Below are 17615 nucleotides of genomic sequence, written 5' to 3'. Positions count from 1 at the left end.
TTTCTGTGGGCGCTTATGGAGGCTTTGGCAGCCCAGAGCAAACGGAGCGTTTTCCTTTCTCTGGGCGCTTAGAGAGGGAATAAACCACTTTGCTGTGGTGACTCCCTCACGCTGCCTCCCACACACCTGGCACGAGGTTGCCTCCCAGAGCATCTGGGCGCGGTAAGGCAAAAGGGGGCGCTTTGCCCCGGCCAGATCAACTCAGCTTCAGCCAAACCGAGGAGTCACCACAGTGAAGGAAAAAGCTTACATCCATTACATCTTGTTCTGCCCTTTGGTGTTTTGGAGTCAATCCCCTATACTGCAACCCCCCCACCTTGCAGCATCTAAATCAGCATTATCACTTGATGTTATCCCTCTGTTGATGCAGCCCAGGCTTGCATTGGCTTTTTGGCAGGTGTTTTTCCTGCCTAAGTGCAGAACTTACTTTTCTCACACTGAAAAGCATCTTGTTGGATGCTCAACTCTGTGAAGATCCTTCTGAATTTTGAGCCTGTCTTCCAAAGTGTTAACAAAATCCACCCAGCTTGGTGGCATTTGCAAATCTGGTGAGATCCCTTCTACAGTATTCCCCTGTCCAGATCATTTATGAAGATGTTGAAGAGCATTGAGCCCAAGACAGAACCTTAATGTACCCCACTGCATAGACTTCCTTTCATGTTGATGTAATTCCATTAAGGAATGCTGGATGTGGTTGGTCTGCCAATTATGAATACATCTGGTGGTGGTAGGGCCTATCCCATATTTTTCCACCTTATCAAGAAATAATATGTATTCTGCTTTTTCAAATGCCTTACTATGTCCACATGTTTAGGGATATACGGTTCCTCTGGCACAATCTGTTTTTGACAAATTTATGTTGGCTTATAGTAATTACCTTGCTCATTTTAGGTGCTCACAAATCCTACACTTAACATTTCCAGAATTTTTTGTCAAGCTGTCAAAAGTATTTATGTCAAGCTGATTGGCCTATTCTTTTTTGTTTCAGGATTTTCTGAGAAAAAACATCCATAAAGTTGACTATTGGTTGGGTATAAGTGATTTAGAAGGACAGTGGAAGTGGAAAGGAAGTGGTATGCAAGTTGAAACAAGGTGAATATATTTTGGATGTTTTTCTTTGCTTTCTTTTTTAAGCCTCGTTTCAGAAAACAAATTTTTAATAAGCTCAGGAAAAAAAAATAGTAGGATTACAAAGAATTGGACATTTATGAAAAAAAGGGAGCTCAAATGTGTGGGGGTTTCTTAAAAAAAAGAGAACTTAAAAATACATTTGGACACAATCCCCATGAGGAAAAAATATAGAACAGGGGGAAACTTGGGGCTACACAACTTTTTAGAAAAGGATTTATAAAGGAGATGGAAAGAATATGAGTAATGAGGAACTGCAGAGGTGGTGTGTGAATGCTAATGCTCAGAATGAGTCCTGGTTGTTGAAAACTGTCCAGAATTATAATAAGTGCGCAATTAGAAATATTCAAAACAAATAGGAAAATAATTAGTATACTGGTTGTTCAGCAAAGATAGCAAAATGCCTACAGGTAACAACAAGATAACATGGTATAGTCTTCTTGACCCAGAAAAGTGTTTCACCAGTGAAGACAAAATAACAAGTCAAGGTGAAAGATTGAGTGACTGGAATGGGACTATCAAAAATATCTGTTTCTTTTGAATGAGTTTGTATCTTTCGGTTCAAATGAGCATCATGTCTAGTCTGTTTGAATAATCTTATAGAATGGAACCACAAAATGGCTGCAAATTAAACACAGTGAACTAATTGGTGCTCTCTAAATTTGATTATTTGCCGGCAGAGATTTCATTAACCAACTAGGTAACATCATCTAGTGCCTATGAGATTTGTTCCTTGTGCGTGTGTGTGTGTGTTAGTAGGGGATGTGCTTGTTTATCAGTGTTAATCAATGCTTTTGTGGATGGTGGTTGCTGGAGTGGATATGTTTGCCCCCCCCCCTTTTCTTAGTTTTATATTGTGTATATTTTATTTCTATGTGTTTCTTGACAACTGATCTGTCTGAATGCCAAGCTTCCAAAATTTCTCTAGTGTTTTTGGATTTGATTTGGTCTTAGGTGCCCTCATTATTTCCCATACTTGATAAAATCAATTTCTTCCCAGTAAAGCAAACCCTATCTTTCAGTTAGATGAGGTTCAGTAAGTTTGTGTACATCACATTCACCAAATTTCTCATGTGTTGACCATTTTTGTTTGATTTTAGAAACCAGGTAAAAATTGTAAATGCCCATATTTCTCTTTTGTCACCTTGACTCGTGAGAGAAAAGTGGGCAATACTCCTTAGTTGCTGAATATTCCTTCCCCTGCCCAGAACTGCAGAGTAGGAAAAGGTTCTCAGGCCACACCAGCTACATAATTAGTAAACTCATCCATATAGATGACACCATTTATATTCTATTCCATACGTCATTAATGCCATGATAACAATTATTTTAAGATGAAGGTGAAAAAAAAAACTAGGTCACAATCTCAAGGTAGAATGCATGAATAATATAGCAAACTCATAGAAAATATAGAAGATTTCATGTTAATATTAAATACTCTCTGTTATTTTCTTTCTAGTTTTTGGGATCGAGGCGAGCCAACCAAGGATGAGCATAAGCACTGTGGGATCATGCATCCCATTGGGACATGGGCATCTGCTGTGTGTTCTGCTCACAAGAGGTGGATTTGTCAAAAGAAACTGCCCTGCTGAAACAATTCTTTTAGTTGTGTGTACCTGATACAGGATTTACATAATTAGTTATGTACTGAAGATGCTAAGTAACCGGACAGAAGTTATCATTCATACTGCCACGCAAAATTCCATATTTTCCCATATCAAAATGTATAGATAAATAACTGATGAAATCGTTCCTTCTCTGCAGCTGATCCATGTTTTCTTATAATTCACATAATCATCCATATAAAACTTGGGCCAGAGCAACAGATATACTTTCCTCTAGTTCCTTCATAAACTTCAAAAGTTAGACATGTTAAATTCACGTATTAATATAGTAGGCACTTTGGTCCATAGAAACATTGTCAGTTCTGCCCTCCAGTGGCCTATAATATTGGGGCACTCTGACATAGAACTTATGTGTTTTTAAAATGGTGCAGCTACAATCCTAATTATTCATGAATGTCACATGATAATAGTCAAGGCAACGAACCCATTAATTTCAGGAAAAAATCCCCTCATAGTTAATAATCAGAAAATATGATTCCTTGTATAAAAACTAGGAGAAAACATTTAGAACTTGAAATAGTCATGCTACTCAAAAAGCTTGAGTAGCATGACTCAAAAAAGCTACTCAAAAAGCTTTTTTTTCAAACTTGAGTTTTAATTGTGTGTGAAATATTTAAGATTTTAAGCAGTGCAGGTTTCCACTCCTCCCAGTTATGGGTTCCTATGGGTATGGTCAGGTATGCAGAACCGGTAGAAAACTTTTGGTCAGATATGCAGAACCAATAGATAATTTTTAATATTTTTGTTCTTTTTTTCCCTCTTCTGGGCTCTGGGTATATTTTTTCTATTTTTTCTATTTTTCTAATTTTAGAAAAGCTCTGTGTGTGTGTATACCTACACATACAGTTTATATAGTAGATAATGTATATTTTTGTGTGCCTGTGTGTAATATGTAGGAACACATATGACATATATACATAGAATTAAATAATATATTTTGGATGTTCAGTAATAGTAAATAGGTAAGGAAATTGTATCTCTTTGAGGCAAGGAGAGGCCAGGCACCCTAACTCTAACCCAAACTCTTGACATGAGTGCCGTCAAGTTGGCCACTTTAAGCCAGTCACATGACCTTTAAGCCACCCACGGTCACATGATTGTCAAGCTACTCCCACCTGGTCACATGGCTGCCAAGGCACACTCTCAAAATAAGCCATGCCCACAGCGTGGTATTAAAAAAATTTGCAGCCCTTCATTGCCTCCTCCTTAATTATTTAACTTTTAGCCTCTACGGTCACATAGATTTTCTTGAGATCTGCCCTAGCATTCCCCTAGCATCTACATACCCTGCTTCTTCTACTTCACTCACACAAGCGCTCACTGATTCTCAGGCTCAATTGCAAGCTGGTAGTGAAAGTGGAGTGGGGAATGCAAGATGCAATTTTTGGAGGTGCCTGCTTAAATATATTCTCAAGACAGAAAAAGAAGCAGCAATATTGTGAAGCACTTGTTGTCAACATGGGCGCCTTGCAGATCTGTAGACTTTAGCTTCCAAAATTCTCTGCAGTGGTGTTGCAGACTGGGGAATTCAATAAATGACATACTTATGGGGGAAGGTTGATGTAAAGGCAAACCCAAAAGAAAAGCAGTTGTACAGTACTAAATTTGCAACTCTCAGCTCTACTCTACTCTCAAATAGTAGTAATCATCAATCTATTCCTTTTTAAGGAAGTCTTTAGAAAATAATGCAAATCAAAACAATAACAATGAAAGGGAGTAATTATTATAGTTTAAACATGCTATTATGTTTTTTTCCCTCTGCATAGATAGCAGCTCAGCGGCAAGATACTTTGCTGTTGGTTTTGAGGGGAAAAAGCAAAATTGCTTTCAAAATCCCCACTGGATGAATGTTTTCATAATTTTGCATGGGAAACATTCAAGTCATTTGATTTTTTTCTTTATAGTCAGGTTTGCTCTCCTTATGCTTTCTCTAAGCATATTCGGAAACTATTTTTTTCTCAATAGTTTAATGCAGTACTACTTAATAGTTTCATTCAGTACTACCAAATCCTTTGGTGGTATTTTTAAATTAATCTTTTAGTTTTTACTTTACATTTGACAAAAAAGGACATTCAACTAATCTGTGAGTTTATTTAAAGAGTATCATCTTTATGTAACAAAGGTTCATGCCACATCAATGTACAGTATTCTCACATATATTTACTTAGAACTAAATCTTAGTTCTATAAAACTAACTCCTAAGTAAAAGTGTTCTACTTATTTGGAAATAAGCAGTATTGGGAGAGACTCTGCTATAAAACTAGTGTGTTTAACAGCATTGTCATAGAACAATATGTTCCCCACAGTGCCATTCCAGTTTTATGAAACATGAAGATTTTAGTTAATTGCATTTTTATTCCACATAACCTAAATAAGTACTGTAACTGTAGTATATCATATAGAAATATTTAATCTTTGAAGGTATATTGAAAAACAAAATATGACAGTTGGCATTTCCAGGCTTCCAGGCACAGGATGAATTTATCAGGCGTTCTAAGTTCACTCCTGAATCAAAACCATTCTTGTCGGTTCCACAACCAAGTCTCTGGAATGCAGTTTTACATAACTTTCCTACTCTAAAGAGGTTTTCTAGATTTATATCCTTAATTAAAAACCAGGTATCTCTAGGAAGCACTCCAAGAAACCAACTGGGTAATAGCTCCATGATCTATTACCGAATTCTAGATAAACCAGGTATCATGATCAATAATTTGGTATGTTTAAATATCTTGTAACCTACTAGAGCTAAAAGCAGCAACAGTCTCTGGGCATATCAAGTTGTCCAATTTAATATATTTCCTTCTAATCTTTGAACTGTACAGATACCAGCATAATTTGCTCTGTTTTAATAGTCAATCCCTAATGTACCTTTGGTAATGAGGATTGTGTATCCTGAGAGTTTACTACAGGATAAGATAAGGTACGATGAGTGGTAGATTTTCTGGCAGGTTGACATATTCACCAATTGTTCTCCCTAGTGTGGGATGATTAGGGTAAGAGGTGGATTTTCGTAGTTGGCTAGACCCATGGTTGTGGTAAGTGGAGGCTTACCTGTAAAGCGTAGTAAAAAACATGAAGGAAGAATGGTTATTATTAGCCTGAGCAATGCTGTGCTTCCCCAACCCACAAAGTCTAGTTGCAGTTGCTTGAGCTGGGAACAAACAAGGATGTGGGATAAGCTTGCTAGACAAGGAGTAGAAGCAAGAATTAGTGATAAGCAAGTAAAATTAATTATATCAGTGTTGGTTATGACCTATAAAGCCCTTCATGGCACTGGACCAGATTATATCCGGGACCGCCTTCTGCCACACGAATCCCAGCGACCAGTTATGTCCCACAGAGTGGGCCTTCTCCGAGTCCCGTCGACTAAACAATGTCGTTTGGCGGGACACAGGGGAAGAGCCTTCTCTGTGGCAGCCCCAGCCCTCTGGAACCAACTCCCCCCAGAGATTAGAATTGCCCCCATCCTCCTTGCCTTTCGTAAGCTCCTTAAAACCCACCTCTGCCGTCAGGAATGGGGGAACTGAGATATTCTTTCCTCCTAGGCTTCTACAATTTATGCATGGTATGTTTGTATGTATGCTTGGTTTTATAATAAGGGTTTTTTAGTTGTTTTAGTATTGGATTGTTACATGCTGTTTTTATCACTGTTGTTAGCTGCCCCGAGTCCACGGAGAGGGGCGGCATACAAATCCAACCAACCAATCAATCAATCAATCAATCAATCAATCAATCAATCAGCCTTTGTAGAACACTCAACCTTTGTAAAACGTTTTCTCATATATTATGAATTTGCAACTTGACTCTGTATGCATGTGAAGCTTTCGTTGTCAACCAGGTAGGTTGAGTTGTTGCTTGCCTCCAACACTGTGCATTTAATAAAATAGTTTACTTCAAATAAAAGGTGTGGTTTTCATTACTCCAACCTATGGAACAAATTATTCCCAACAAATCTTTTCTATTTTAACAAGAGTCTACAGAAAGGAGCAGCATACAAATCTAATTAATTAATTAATAAGAAGCAACTACTGATCCCAGGATAACTTGCAGACTATGTCTATCTATCTATCTATCTATCTATCTATCTATCTATCTATCTATCTATCTATCTATCTATCTATCTATCTATCTACCTACCTACCTACCTACCTATCATCCATCCATCCATCTATCTTATCTATCTCTCACTTACTTGCATCTCTCACTCTTTACTGCATTAAGCTTTTGCTGTATTGATCTCTCAATCATTCTCATTTGCTCATCATGTTTTTCTTGATTGCCGGTCTGTTTCACATGCTTGCTTAACTGTCTCTTGCTTTCCCGCAGTAGAAAACTGGCTGATGTATGAAGTCCAGAGAGAAGTAATAACGAAATAACTTGAGGGCAATGAAGTTGCATAACCACCAGGAAATGCAGTCATGCTGCCATCTAGCTGTTCACATTTTAAAACAAAAATTAGCTAGTACCTAAATCCACTTTATGCCTATCAGAATTTTTGAACTAGAACCCCCCAGAATTCGATGCCAGCATAGCATTTGTCCAGCACCCCACATTGTTTGTGTACAAGTTTTAATCACAATTAATATTGCACATTCTATTCACTGTGGACATTGAGTAGCAGTGTTACAATACCATTGTAGTCCTTGAGTTACGACCACCATTGAGCTCCAAATTTCTGTTGGCATATGAAACATTTGTTAAGTGAGTCTGCCTCATTTTACAACTTTTCTTGGCACAGTTGTTAAGTGCATTATTGAATTTGCTAAGTTAGTAAGATGGTTGTGAAGTGAATCTGGCTTCCCCATTGACTTTGCTCATCAGAGAGTTGCAAAAGGTGATTATATGACTCCAGGACATTGCAACCCTCATAAATATGAACTAGTTGCCAAGAATTTGAATTTTGATTACATGATCATGGGTATGCTGCAAGGTTGTAACTGTGGAAAATGGTTATAGGTCAAATTTTTCAGTGTCACTGTAACTTCGAACGTTCACTAAATGAACTATTGTAAGTCAAGGATTACCTGTATAGGGTAGTGATTAGAGTTAAGAACAAGGATTGGTTAAATTTCATTGAAGGCGGGTGATGTGCATGTCCCTTTGAATTTCTCATGGAAAGATGTATAAATCTAACTAAGAAACAAACAAGAGGCTGGTTCTGTCATAGTGAGATCGCACATACTTAAAGACACTCTAGTACATATGCTACTAAGATTGAAGATCATGATTTAAGAAGCATCATAAGAGGTTGACTTGCAAGAAGGTGTGGGACAAGATGTTAATGACTGTTATGAATAACTGGATACTACTGTAGATGCAAAAACACATAACTAGAACAACCACAAACCACACATGAAGGTAAAGAAAATGTTCAAGTGGTTTTTGCCAAGAAGTAGTCTTGGCATATTTCCAGATGTCTCACAAAAATGGATTATGATAGCAAAAATTGTATAGTTGCAATTTTTTCATATACTTGTAAAAGTACATTATTTATGGAAATAATGTATGCCGCCCCGAGTCTATGGAGAGGGGCGGCATACAAATCTAATAAATAAATAAATAAAATAAAATAAATAAATATTTCAGTTTCTATTTCACCAGAAGAATGGCAAAAATAGAAACCAATACTCAGTTCATTGTTTTAGCTTTTATTTTGGTTCATTTGAAACTCCATTACCAATTTTCCTTTCTTTCCTGGTGTTTGTAGCTCTAGAAAATCATAAGAAGCAGGTAGAGGTACATATGTATATGACAAACTTAGAATAGAATTTTTTTATTGGCCAAGTGTGATTGGATACACAAGGAATTTGTCTTGGTGCCTATGCTATCAGTGTACTAAAATAAAAGATAGGTTTGTCAAGAATCATAAGGTACAATACTTAATGATCGTCCAGGTACAAATAAGCATTCAAATCATATTAGGAACCAGTCAATATAAATTAAGGATACAGTACAAGCAACAAAGTTACAGTCATGCAGTCATTAGTGGGAGGAGATGGGTGATGGGAACAATGAGATTATTCGTAATGCAGACTTAGTAAATAGTTTGATAGTGCTGAAGGAATTATTTATTTAACAAAGTGATGACATTCAGGAAAAAACTGTTCTTGTGTCTAGTTGTTCTGGGGTGCAGTGCTCTATAGCGTTGTTTATTGCTGGATTTATATTTGGTTTTTTTAAGTACAAGAAATTGCTCTGAAAATTTTTTACATTTGTTTTGACATTCTGGATATTTGAAAGATATCTAATAAAGATGATCAAACAGATGTATAACTGATATTTAAGAATTGTCTGTGGTCCAGTTTTGGACACCTGAAGTATTAAGTAATTAACATTTATTCAATGCAACGTGAATAAGCATGGGAAAAGTTATGTCGGATGGGACAGTTAGGGAAAAGTCAGAAGCAAACAATCACATCTGTTATGAATATTAGCAAGACTGCTGATTCCTGTGTAGATATTGCACTAAATCCCTAAAGGCACTTTACCTATTGCACATTTTTATTTCTGATGTTAGCGGTTAGCAATTGTTGGTTTGACTGAATTAACCAAATTGATTATTTGTAGTCTGCTTTTTTTCCTGTGTCACATTTATCCATTGTTACCAATGAGTGGCTGTCATGCTGAAAATTCCATCTCTGCAATACCTGATTTTACCTACGATCGCTTTTTCCTTGGGGAGTGGGAGGCAGTCTAATATATGACATTCAAGTTCTGTTCTCAAGAATGTATAAAGGTACTTCAAATGAATGTTGGAAATGTAAATGTAAATAAGGAACTTTTTATCATTAATGGTAACAAAGCATTGAAATATTGGAGTAGAATTCAAGATTCTTAGTGCGAATTTAAAGTAAAACCAGAGCATTTTCTTTTAGGCCAAATGAATAAAGAATTTGAAAAAAAATATGGAACTTTAATACGATGACAGTAGCTAGAATATTTTATGCATAGAAATGAAAGAATACCTTGAATCCCACAATAGACAAATGGCTCAAAATGTTTATTTTTATTTATTTTTATTTATTAGATTTGTATGCCGCCCCTCTCGGAAGACTCGGGGCGGCTAACAACAATAAAGAAGACAATGTAACAAATCTAATATTAAAAACAATCTAAAAAAACCTCCAGTTTAAGAGACCAATCATACAAACAAGCAGACCATGTATAAATTCTATAAGCCTAGGGGGAAGGGAAAAATTTCAATTCCCCCATGCCTGACGACAGAGGTGGGTTTTAAGGAGCTTGTGAAAGGCAAGGAGGGTGGGGGCAACTCTGATATCTTGGGGGAGCTGGTTCCAGAGGGTCGTTGACAGCAGAGATGGTGAAATTGGCTGCTTTGATTAAAGAAAATACAATTAATTTTGTTTCTACTTGGAAATCACTTTTGGACTTTGTGTTTGCGATGGAAAAAATGAAATGTGATTTTGGGTTTTGATTAGGCAGGTTTGTTATTAAAATAGCTAATATATATTATTATATTAAAATTAAAAGTTGAAGTTATATGTTATTGTCTTATTCTACTGTGCCAAAAAGACTCAGAAGTCAATGCTTTTCTTTTCCCTTTTATCCTACACATTTTCTTCTTCCACTTTTCCTCACTTATTTTCCCATTATTTTCATTTTTGTTTGTACTTTATTTATTTTTTCAGTACTAAAAATATAAAATGTCAGACACTCCCAAGGGTTATGTAAACCAGTGATTTTCAACCTTTTTTGAGCCGCGGCACATTTTTTACATTTACTAAATCCTGGGGCACACCAGCAACCAAAATGACACCCTAAGACACTCTGCTCCCTTTTTCCATCCCTGTCTCCTCCCCACCCTTGTGTGTGTGTGTGTACACACACTCTTGAACCATTTCCAAAAACAGGTGAGGGCTGGGGGGGTTTTCTCTTATTCTTTGGGTGCTTTTTATCATATGCTTTAAATCAAGAGTCACTTCTCTCTCTCTCTCTTTTGTTTCTCTCTTTCCTCTCATTCTCTGTCTCAATCATCTTCTCATTTCTCTTTTTTCCTCCCCTTTTTGCTCATTTCTCTCTCTCTCTCTCCCTTCCTCTCCTCTCTCTCTCTTTCTTTCTCTCGCTTTCTCTCTCACTCTCTTTCTCTCTCTCTTTCTTTCTTTCTCTTTCTCTCTCTCTCTCTCTCTCACTCTCTCTCAGCAAAAAGTTGCGAGACCGGAACCTGAGCTTCCTTCTTCGCGGCACACCTGACCATGTCTCGCGGCACACTAGTGTGCCACGGCACACTGGTTGAAAAACACTGATGTAAACTATATATAATACTTGGGATTTTAGGGAAATTTTCAGTGCTTGAGATGAATGAAGTATCAGATGATTCTCAAAATGTGCAGAATTGCCAAATGTTTGGGGATTTCTGATCTTACTTATGACTAATTCTTAATATTTACTAAGAACTGGCCAGTGTTTTTATAAAGGATATCTGAAGAACAGCTTGCCTTCTAGAGTTGTAGTTGTTCCATCACTGGAGATTTTCAGGAAAGGATTAGACAACCCGTTGTCTTGGATGGACTCCTTGCTTTGGGCAGAGGCTTGGACTAGAAGACATATAAAGTCTCTTCCAGCCCTGTGATTTTATGAATTAGATTCTAACTGCAATCACAGGAAATACTGTTAGAGATAAATACTATTAAGGATTTCAGCATCCTTAAAGGAAACTGGATTTATTTTGTGACTACTGTATATCACAAAATGCTTTTAATCTCTAAGTTTCTAGTTCTAAACAACTGCACAAAACATTCCCCTCCTCCCTGTTTCTACGATGCATTTAGGTTGCAATTGTATACAGGTTTACTTGAGAGAATAAGAAAAGGACATATTTTTCAATAAGTATGCCAGAGTTTGTGTTCCCTGTACTGTAGCAATAATCAATATTTTTAAAGTGGTGGAAATAATTTATATTTTAAGACTATGTCACATGTGATCTACCAGAGGTTATTGTGAAGGTTTATCTCTTAAAAAAATGTCTTCCGAGATGGGCATGGCTGATCACAAAATACTTCTACTTTTGAGCCCTATAGCAGAATTCCCCAACATTTATGGCTTTGCAGACTGCCGGGAGTTGGTGGGAGAGGGGCTGATTCTACGTGAATGGGGGCAAGTGCAATTTACATAAGCAGTGGATGTGGGCATTCATGGACCATAAATGAAGCATATGGGCATGCACTTGCTTGTCATTTACACAGCCTGGTTATGAATGGCTGAAGGCCCAATATTGGGCCATGGCAGGAGTGGGTTTCACTTATCTTCGCCACCAGTTTCTGCTTCTGCACATGCTCACTAGCTCAGTAGAGCCCGAAACACAGTGAGGAGCTAGTCAGCTGTGCTTTGGGCAAAGAAATAAAGTTCAGGATTAACCCGCAGGTGGGCGGGAGAGCTTTTTTTCAAGTAGAAGAGGAGGAAAAGCCATCCAAAGACAGAAAAATTCACCAAAAATTCTAAAAAAAGAGATGGCAGCGCCCACAGACTATCACCAACAGAACCGAGTTTGCGGAGAGGGGCGGCATACAAATCCAATAAATAATAATAATAATAATAATAACCGGATCCATGATACCATTGTCACGTCACCAGCGGGTTGCTGATGGTTCGGGTGATCTGGAATGAACCAGGAGGAATCTACCCTGGGCCATGGCTCAGAGATTGGGGATCCCTGCCCATTCTTATACAGCTAAAACTAGAAGCTGGTGCTTTGCTGTGCAATATGTCAGCCTGCCATCGATATACTAACTAAAATAATTTGCAAAACATTTTTCTGACCAGTAGGCTCAAACTGTCTAATTCATATAGGTAAACTATTGGTTTCACCATCAGTTGTAATTCGTTACTATCAGTAGTGGATTCTAAATTAGATTGCCACTGTTTTACATGTGTGCATGATGCTTCTGTGCATGTGCAGAAGCATCCTAGGTGAGTGGACAGCGCATCCCACTGCCGCTGCTACAGTTCTAAAACCGATCTGAACAGGGACAAATCACAGCTGATTACTATATCCTGTCCAGTTCTATTCTGTACTGATTTATTTTGTGCCAGTGTTTAACTTTTATTCTAGTCTGTAACTGTAACAAAAATTGACTGGTATTGGTTTTTAATAGTAATTTTATTAAAAATTGCAATCACAATTATACAAATTTAAAGCAAACTGAAAGAAAAAAGAAACAAAGATTTAGAAAAGGAATGTACCGTGTTTCCCCGAAAGTAAGACAGTGTCTTACTTTCTTTTTATCCCCAAAAGCCCCACTATGTCTTACTTTCGGGGTATGTCTTATATTGTTAAAGGGGCACTGACAGCTAAAAAAACTGTGTAAAATGTGTTTTTTTTAGTGTACATGCATTTTACCTTCTGTGACGGGCGGGGGGGGGGAGGTTTCTTTGGAGTAGGGACGTGCCCGAGTAAATTTGCAGAGGCGGCAGTGACAAGTGCAGGAGACGGCGTGGCGACGTATGGAGAGGGGGACGGTGCGGACGTGGGCAGGAGGCGGCGCGCAGCTAGATGAGAGGGAGGCGGAAATACCCCCCGTGTTTCCACGAAAGTAAGACATATGTCTTACTTTCGGGGTACGGCTTATATTAGCCGACCCCCCTGAAACCCCCGATACGTCTTACAATCGGGGGTGTCTTACTATTGGGGAAACAGGGTACAAGAAATGATGCCCCATTTCATCACAAGTATAAACAATTTTAGTCCAGTGTAACCTTTTTCTTATTCTTATAGAATTTTTCAGTCTCAGACTTCTCTGGTAAAAGGTATTCTTCTTCCATAACATCTTTTAAACACAGTCTAGATTAGCACAATTAATTTCTGGGTCTACAGTTTTTTTAAAAAAAATCCAGTCTTAAAACATTTTGTTCCATTCTGAATTAATAAATCAAAAGAAGTATGCAAATTCACTACCCTTTTTAGGCACCAGTCATGGTTTGAGCAAGATGGTTATTCCCTAGCCTCTGTTAGTACACTGTACAAGAGTTGGGTTTGCAATATATAAACAGGCTAACAATGAATGTATGAAGTACCATAGCTTTAAGAGGTAGTGTTGCAAATTGCCATAAGAGAGAGCTAGAAAGCAAGGTTTCTCTCTCTGCTCTTTCTGTTGATTCATGTGACTGATGTAGTGTGTTAGTTTGATATATTTGTAAGCTGTAAAGTATGTCTGATATGTAAGACAAATACAGGCTTATAATATTATTATTGTATTGAATGTGTATGACTGGACTGTTTAACTTGACTGTGCTATTTCTAAAGTAAACACTAATTGAACTTTAATGTATCTGTTTTATATGATTGAATGATTACTCATATCTCCTGGATATCTGCTGGAATTCTCTGTGCATGTCCTTGATAACTCAGGGGTCTTTCTGCACAATCCTTAAGAGTCTCACAAAGTTCTAATTGCACCAGAGATTTCTGTCTTGTGGTCTTCTTGTGAGAAGCACCTGTTTGGAGCACTTGTGGGCAAACTTAAATCCTTTCCTTGTCCAGAAAGGAATTACAAATAACTGATCTACTCCCCAGCTTTTCATACCATCATCATTCTGTTCACAATTGCTTCCCTGGATGTCCATTGCAGGCGAGATGGTTCCATAGATCACAAAACTTAAGTAAGGCAGGTGCCATAATCAAAAGTGGAGGGGGCGGGGGAGAAATCGAAATTTTTTAAATCCTTTTTTGTGATGGTGTGATTAATAATGGCATAGTTTTCCTAGGGTGTCAAAACCTTAACAACCAGTGCATCCAAGGTAGCAATTTCTCATATATTTTTAATAAGATGAAATATTGCAGCATATCAATTACCTTCCAGTGACCTTCTTCCAAAAGAAATTTAACCCTTATATGAATTGCATCCCCAAACTCTGAAAGGAGAAATGGGATAAACACTATAAGCACTAAAACAACTTTTAATTAAATTACTTTAAACTTCTAGGGAATAGTCCTAATGATTCTGAGTTATTGTAATAATTTATTTTAAAGATATTGAATCTGGATATTTGAATTCATTTGAAACTCATCAAATTATCAATCTGAAATCAATGGCTCAGCTGTGGATAGCTTATGTTTTGCTTTATATTTCCAGCTTCGAGAAGGGCTGCATAGAAATCTAATTGATTTAATTTATTAGATTTGTATGCCGCCCCTCTCCTGGACTTGGAGCGGCACACAACAAACAAACAAACAAATTTTGTTTCTATTCACTCTCTCTGCATCCTAAAACTCCAATAGCTTGAACACTGTATTCCAGTATTCTACAATACTAGCCATTTGCTTCAAATGACTGCAAAATTAATATTATTTATTAGAGTGAGACAAACTGCCAAAAGTGTTTTCCTCTTTTTGTCTACAATAAATGCACCTTTCTTCAAAAGGGAAAAGCCCAGAAAATAAAGTACTGTAATTATGAATATGTATTTATGATATGAAGACTTATCTCATTTAAGAAGTAATGAAGAAAACATTTCAGGAGAGAAATCAGCATATTAGGAATAGGATTTCAACCACCAATCCACTTTCAATTTATGCAATAATTTCCTAGTTATGTAAATTTAGGTATAATTATACCTATAAGATACATTTATAAGTCAAGGAAAGTCTCTAAAATATGCTGATAATCATTAGAGATGGTCTCCATTTTTTCCTATGGTGCTTTTCATTCCAATGAACTTCAATGGAACAAAACCTTAATACTGAATACCTAATTTGAACCTGGACTTTTCAAAGTTTGGGATTTACTTCTGGCTGTATCATTTCGGGAACTAGCCATGTTATGGAATGAAAATAATTAAAACTATTCTCTGAATAGTCCTCTGAAGCAGTGATGCTGAAGCAATAATATAAAGAAATATCAAAGAAACAGAAATAGCCAAATAATTATTTATCTAATGGAATTACACTGAACATTAATGACTATTTAGAAACATTCTTTATCAATTCTTGATTATAACTACTCTTGGGAAGTAAATAAATGCTGAACATGAAGCAATTGCAACTGCGAAATGGCAGAGCAAATAATAGCAATGAACAAGTGACAACAAGAGTGGGCAATTACAATAAAACTTATTATTGCTTCCCTTGATTTCATGGGAGGAGCAGCCCTAGGAATAAATTATTATGAAGAGAAACAGCTTAGAAATATTTTGAAAATGAACAAAATCAACTTGAAATTTGAGGCTGTAAGATTGCCAGGATATGCTATAAAAGAAGACTGAAACCTGTTGAAAACCTAAATAGGACCGTAGATATATTGGTGGTCTGGTTGGCTACCTGTAGCTCAGAATCAATCTAGTTGCACAGAGCCTGTTTTTTCAACCCAGTATTTCATATTTAATCTAACCTGTGTGGGTGACAGCAAAAACAGGTGAATTCCCCTGCAGTGAAAACTGCTAAAAATCCCATGATGGCCGGGTTTTGTGATGGGATAGCATAAAAATATCTTTCGACAGATGTCTAAGTCGATAGCAGCATTTAGAATCACAGTGAAATCTTCTATGAGCAGGATATTAGCCTTTTTATACATTTATATGTGGAAATATTAATACCAGAAAAAGCAGTTTTATGCAAAGATAGGAAAATTCCAAATTATAATTCATTTGCTATGAAATTTGTTCCAACATAATGTGTAATTAAAATAGAATGGATCACTACTATTCTGTTTCAATTTTTTGTCTCTGAATTCTATTTCAAGAGCTTATTGTGGGGAGTTTATCTTTTTGCAGACAGGGGTTACAGTAGACTTTAAAAAGTACTTGTGCATTTTCAAGGGTCACAGTTGGATATGACAGTAACATTCTCAGATGATGGGGCTGAAATATTGTTGCTTGGGAGTAGGACAGTGATGTTATTAGACATTTCAACCAAGCAGAAGCCTAATACTCATATTTTATTTGTATGGGAAAAATGAATAATTGTGCTACTGAAAATCCACAATTTTCCAATAGATTTGGTTCAATCATCCAGGAGAGCTCCGAATTGACAAAAATAGGACTTTGGTAACAACACACCAGTTCCTCCCTAAAGATGGAATTGGAGTTGATTATATAAAAGAAGTTTGCGGGGTTTTACCCTAGAACAGCATCTTTCTAAGTATGTTGGATTACCAAAATGGAAAATCTGGAATTTGAAGGGCATTATCTGAAGGGCATTAAGTCAAGGAAAGTCTGTTTGGGTAGTGTTGCATAGAAAAGGCATAAATCTCAAAATTGAGGGTTAGTATTACCTAACTGCTTCAAAGATAAAGTCACTTTTGAAAATCTAATTGTGATTTTACCCAAATACATTGTAGCTGGCATTACTTGTTATTTAATATTATGGGGGGGGGGGGAATCAAGTTTGAGAAGCAATCCATAAAAAATACATACTAAAATAACAAAAGAGATAAAGGATGCAATTATTTCAGGAAATGTCCACAAAAATAGCAGATTTTTGCTGTTTCTTAATAAAATAAAAAATTAAAACCTTTCCAATACCTATAGTTTTCCATGTATTCTTTGACTGAGCAAAACATATTGGGTTCAGAACATACCACATAACATCCAGAGGACTTTTAGACTACATAGCTCTCTCTGAAGCTCTTACAAGGAGAGCTACCCTAGTGAATTAACTAACACTTTAAAAACAAATACTGGAGTTGGATTTACAACAAACCTAATCATTTTATCTATTCACACCTCTGTTCACAGTCCTAGATTGATAAAAGGATAATACAGATCGGACTAAGATCATAATCTATATTTTTAATCTACAAGTCAATCTATAATGTATGACTGGAACTTGTTGCTTGTTGATTTTTATTAATATCAATTGTTTTCTGATTGCTTATTTGACCCTTAGGACAATCATTAAGTGTTGTACCT

General features: G+C 36.7%; 1 protein-coding gene and 1 long non-coding RNA gene across 3 annotated transcripts in view; one reads left to right on the top strand and one right to left on the bottom strand.

Annotated features, from left to right (window-relative positions):
* LOC139161001 (CD209 antigen-like protein C) overlaps window positions 1-6656 on the top strand; it is a 33459-nt gene extending 26803 nt beyond the window's left edge. For both annotated transcript variants that reach the window (XM_070739549.1, XM_070739550.1), the window contains exons 8-9: window positions 989-1092; window positions 2588-6656. In XM_070739549.1, coding sequence (XP_070595650.1) covers window positions 989-1092; window positions 2588-2720 — 237 coding nt within the window. In that variant the 3' untranslated portion in view covers window positions 2721-6656. The remainder of the gene's footprint in view (window positions 1-988; window positions 1093-2587) is intronic.
* Window positions 1-17615, bottom strand: part of LOC139161006 (uncharacterized) — a 34874-nt gene that overhangs the window by 16216 nt on the left and 1043 nt on the right. The gene's annotated exons all lie outside the window — the stretch shown is intronic.

This window comes from Erythrolamprus reginae, chromosome 2 (genome assembly GCF_031021105.1).
Source record: "Erythrolamprus reginae isolate rEryReg1 chromosome 2, rEryReg1.hap1, whole genome shotgun sequence".
NCBI lineage: Eukaryota > Metazoa > Chordata > Lepidosauria > Squamata > Dipsadidae > Erythrolamprus > Erythrolamprus reginae.
This window is presented reverse-complemented; position numbering and strand designations above follow the sequence as displayed.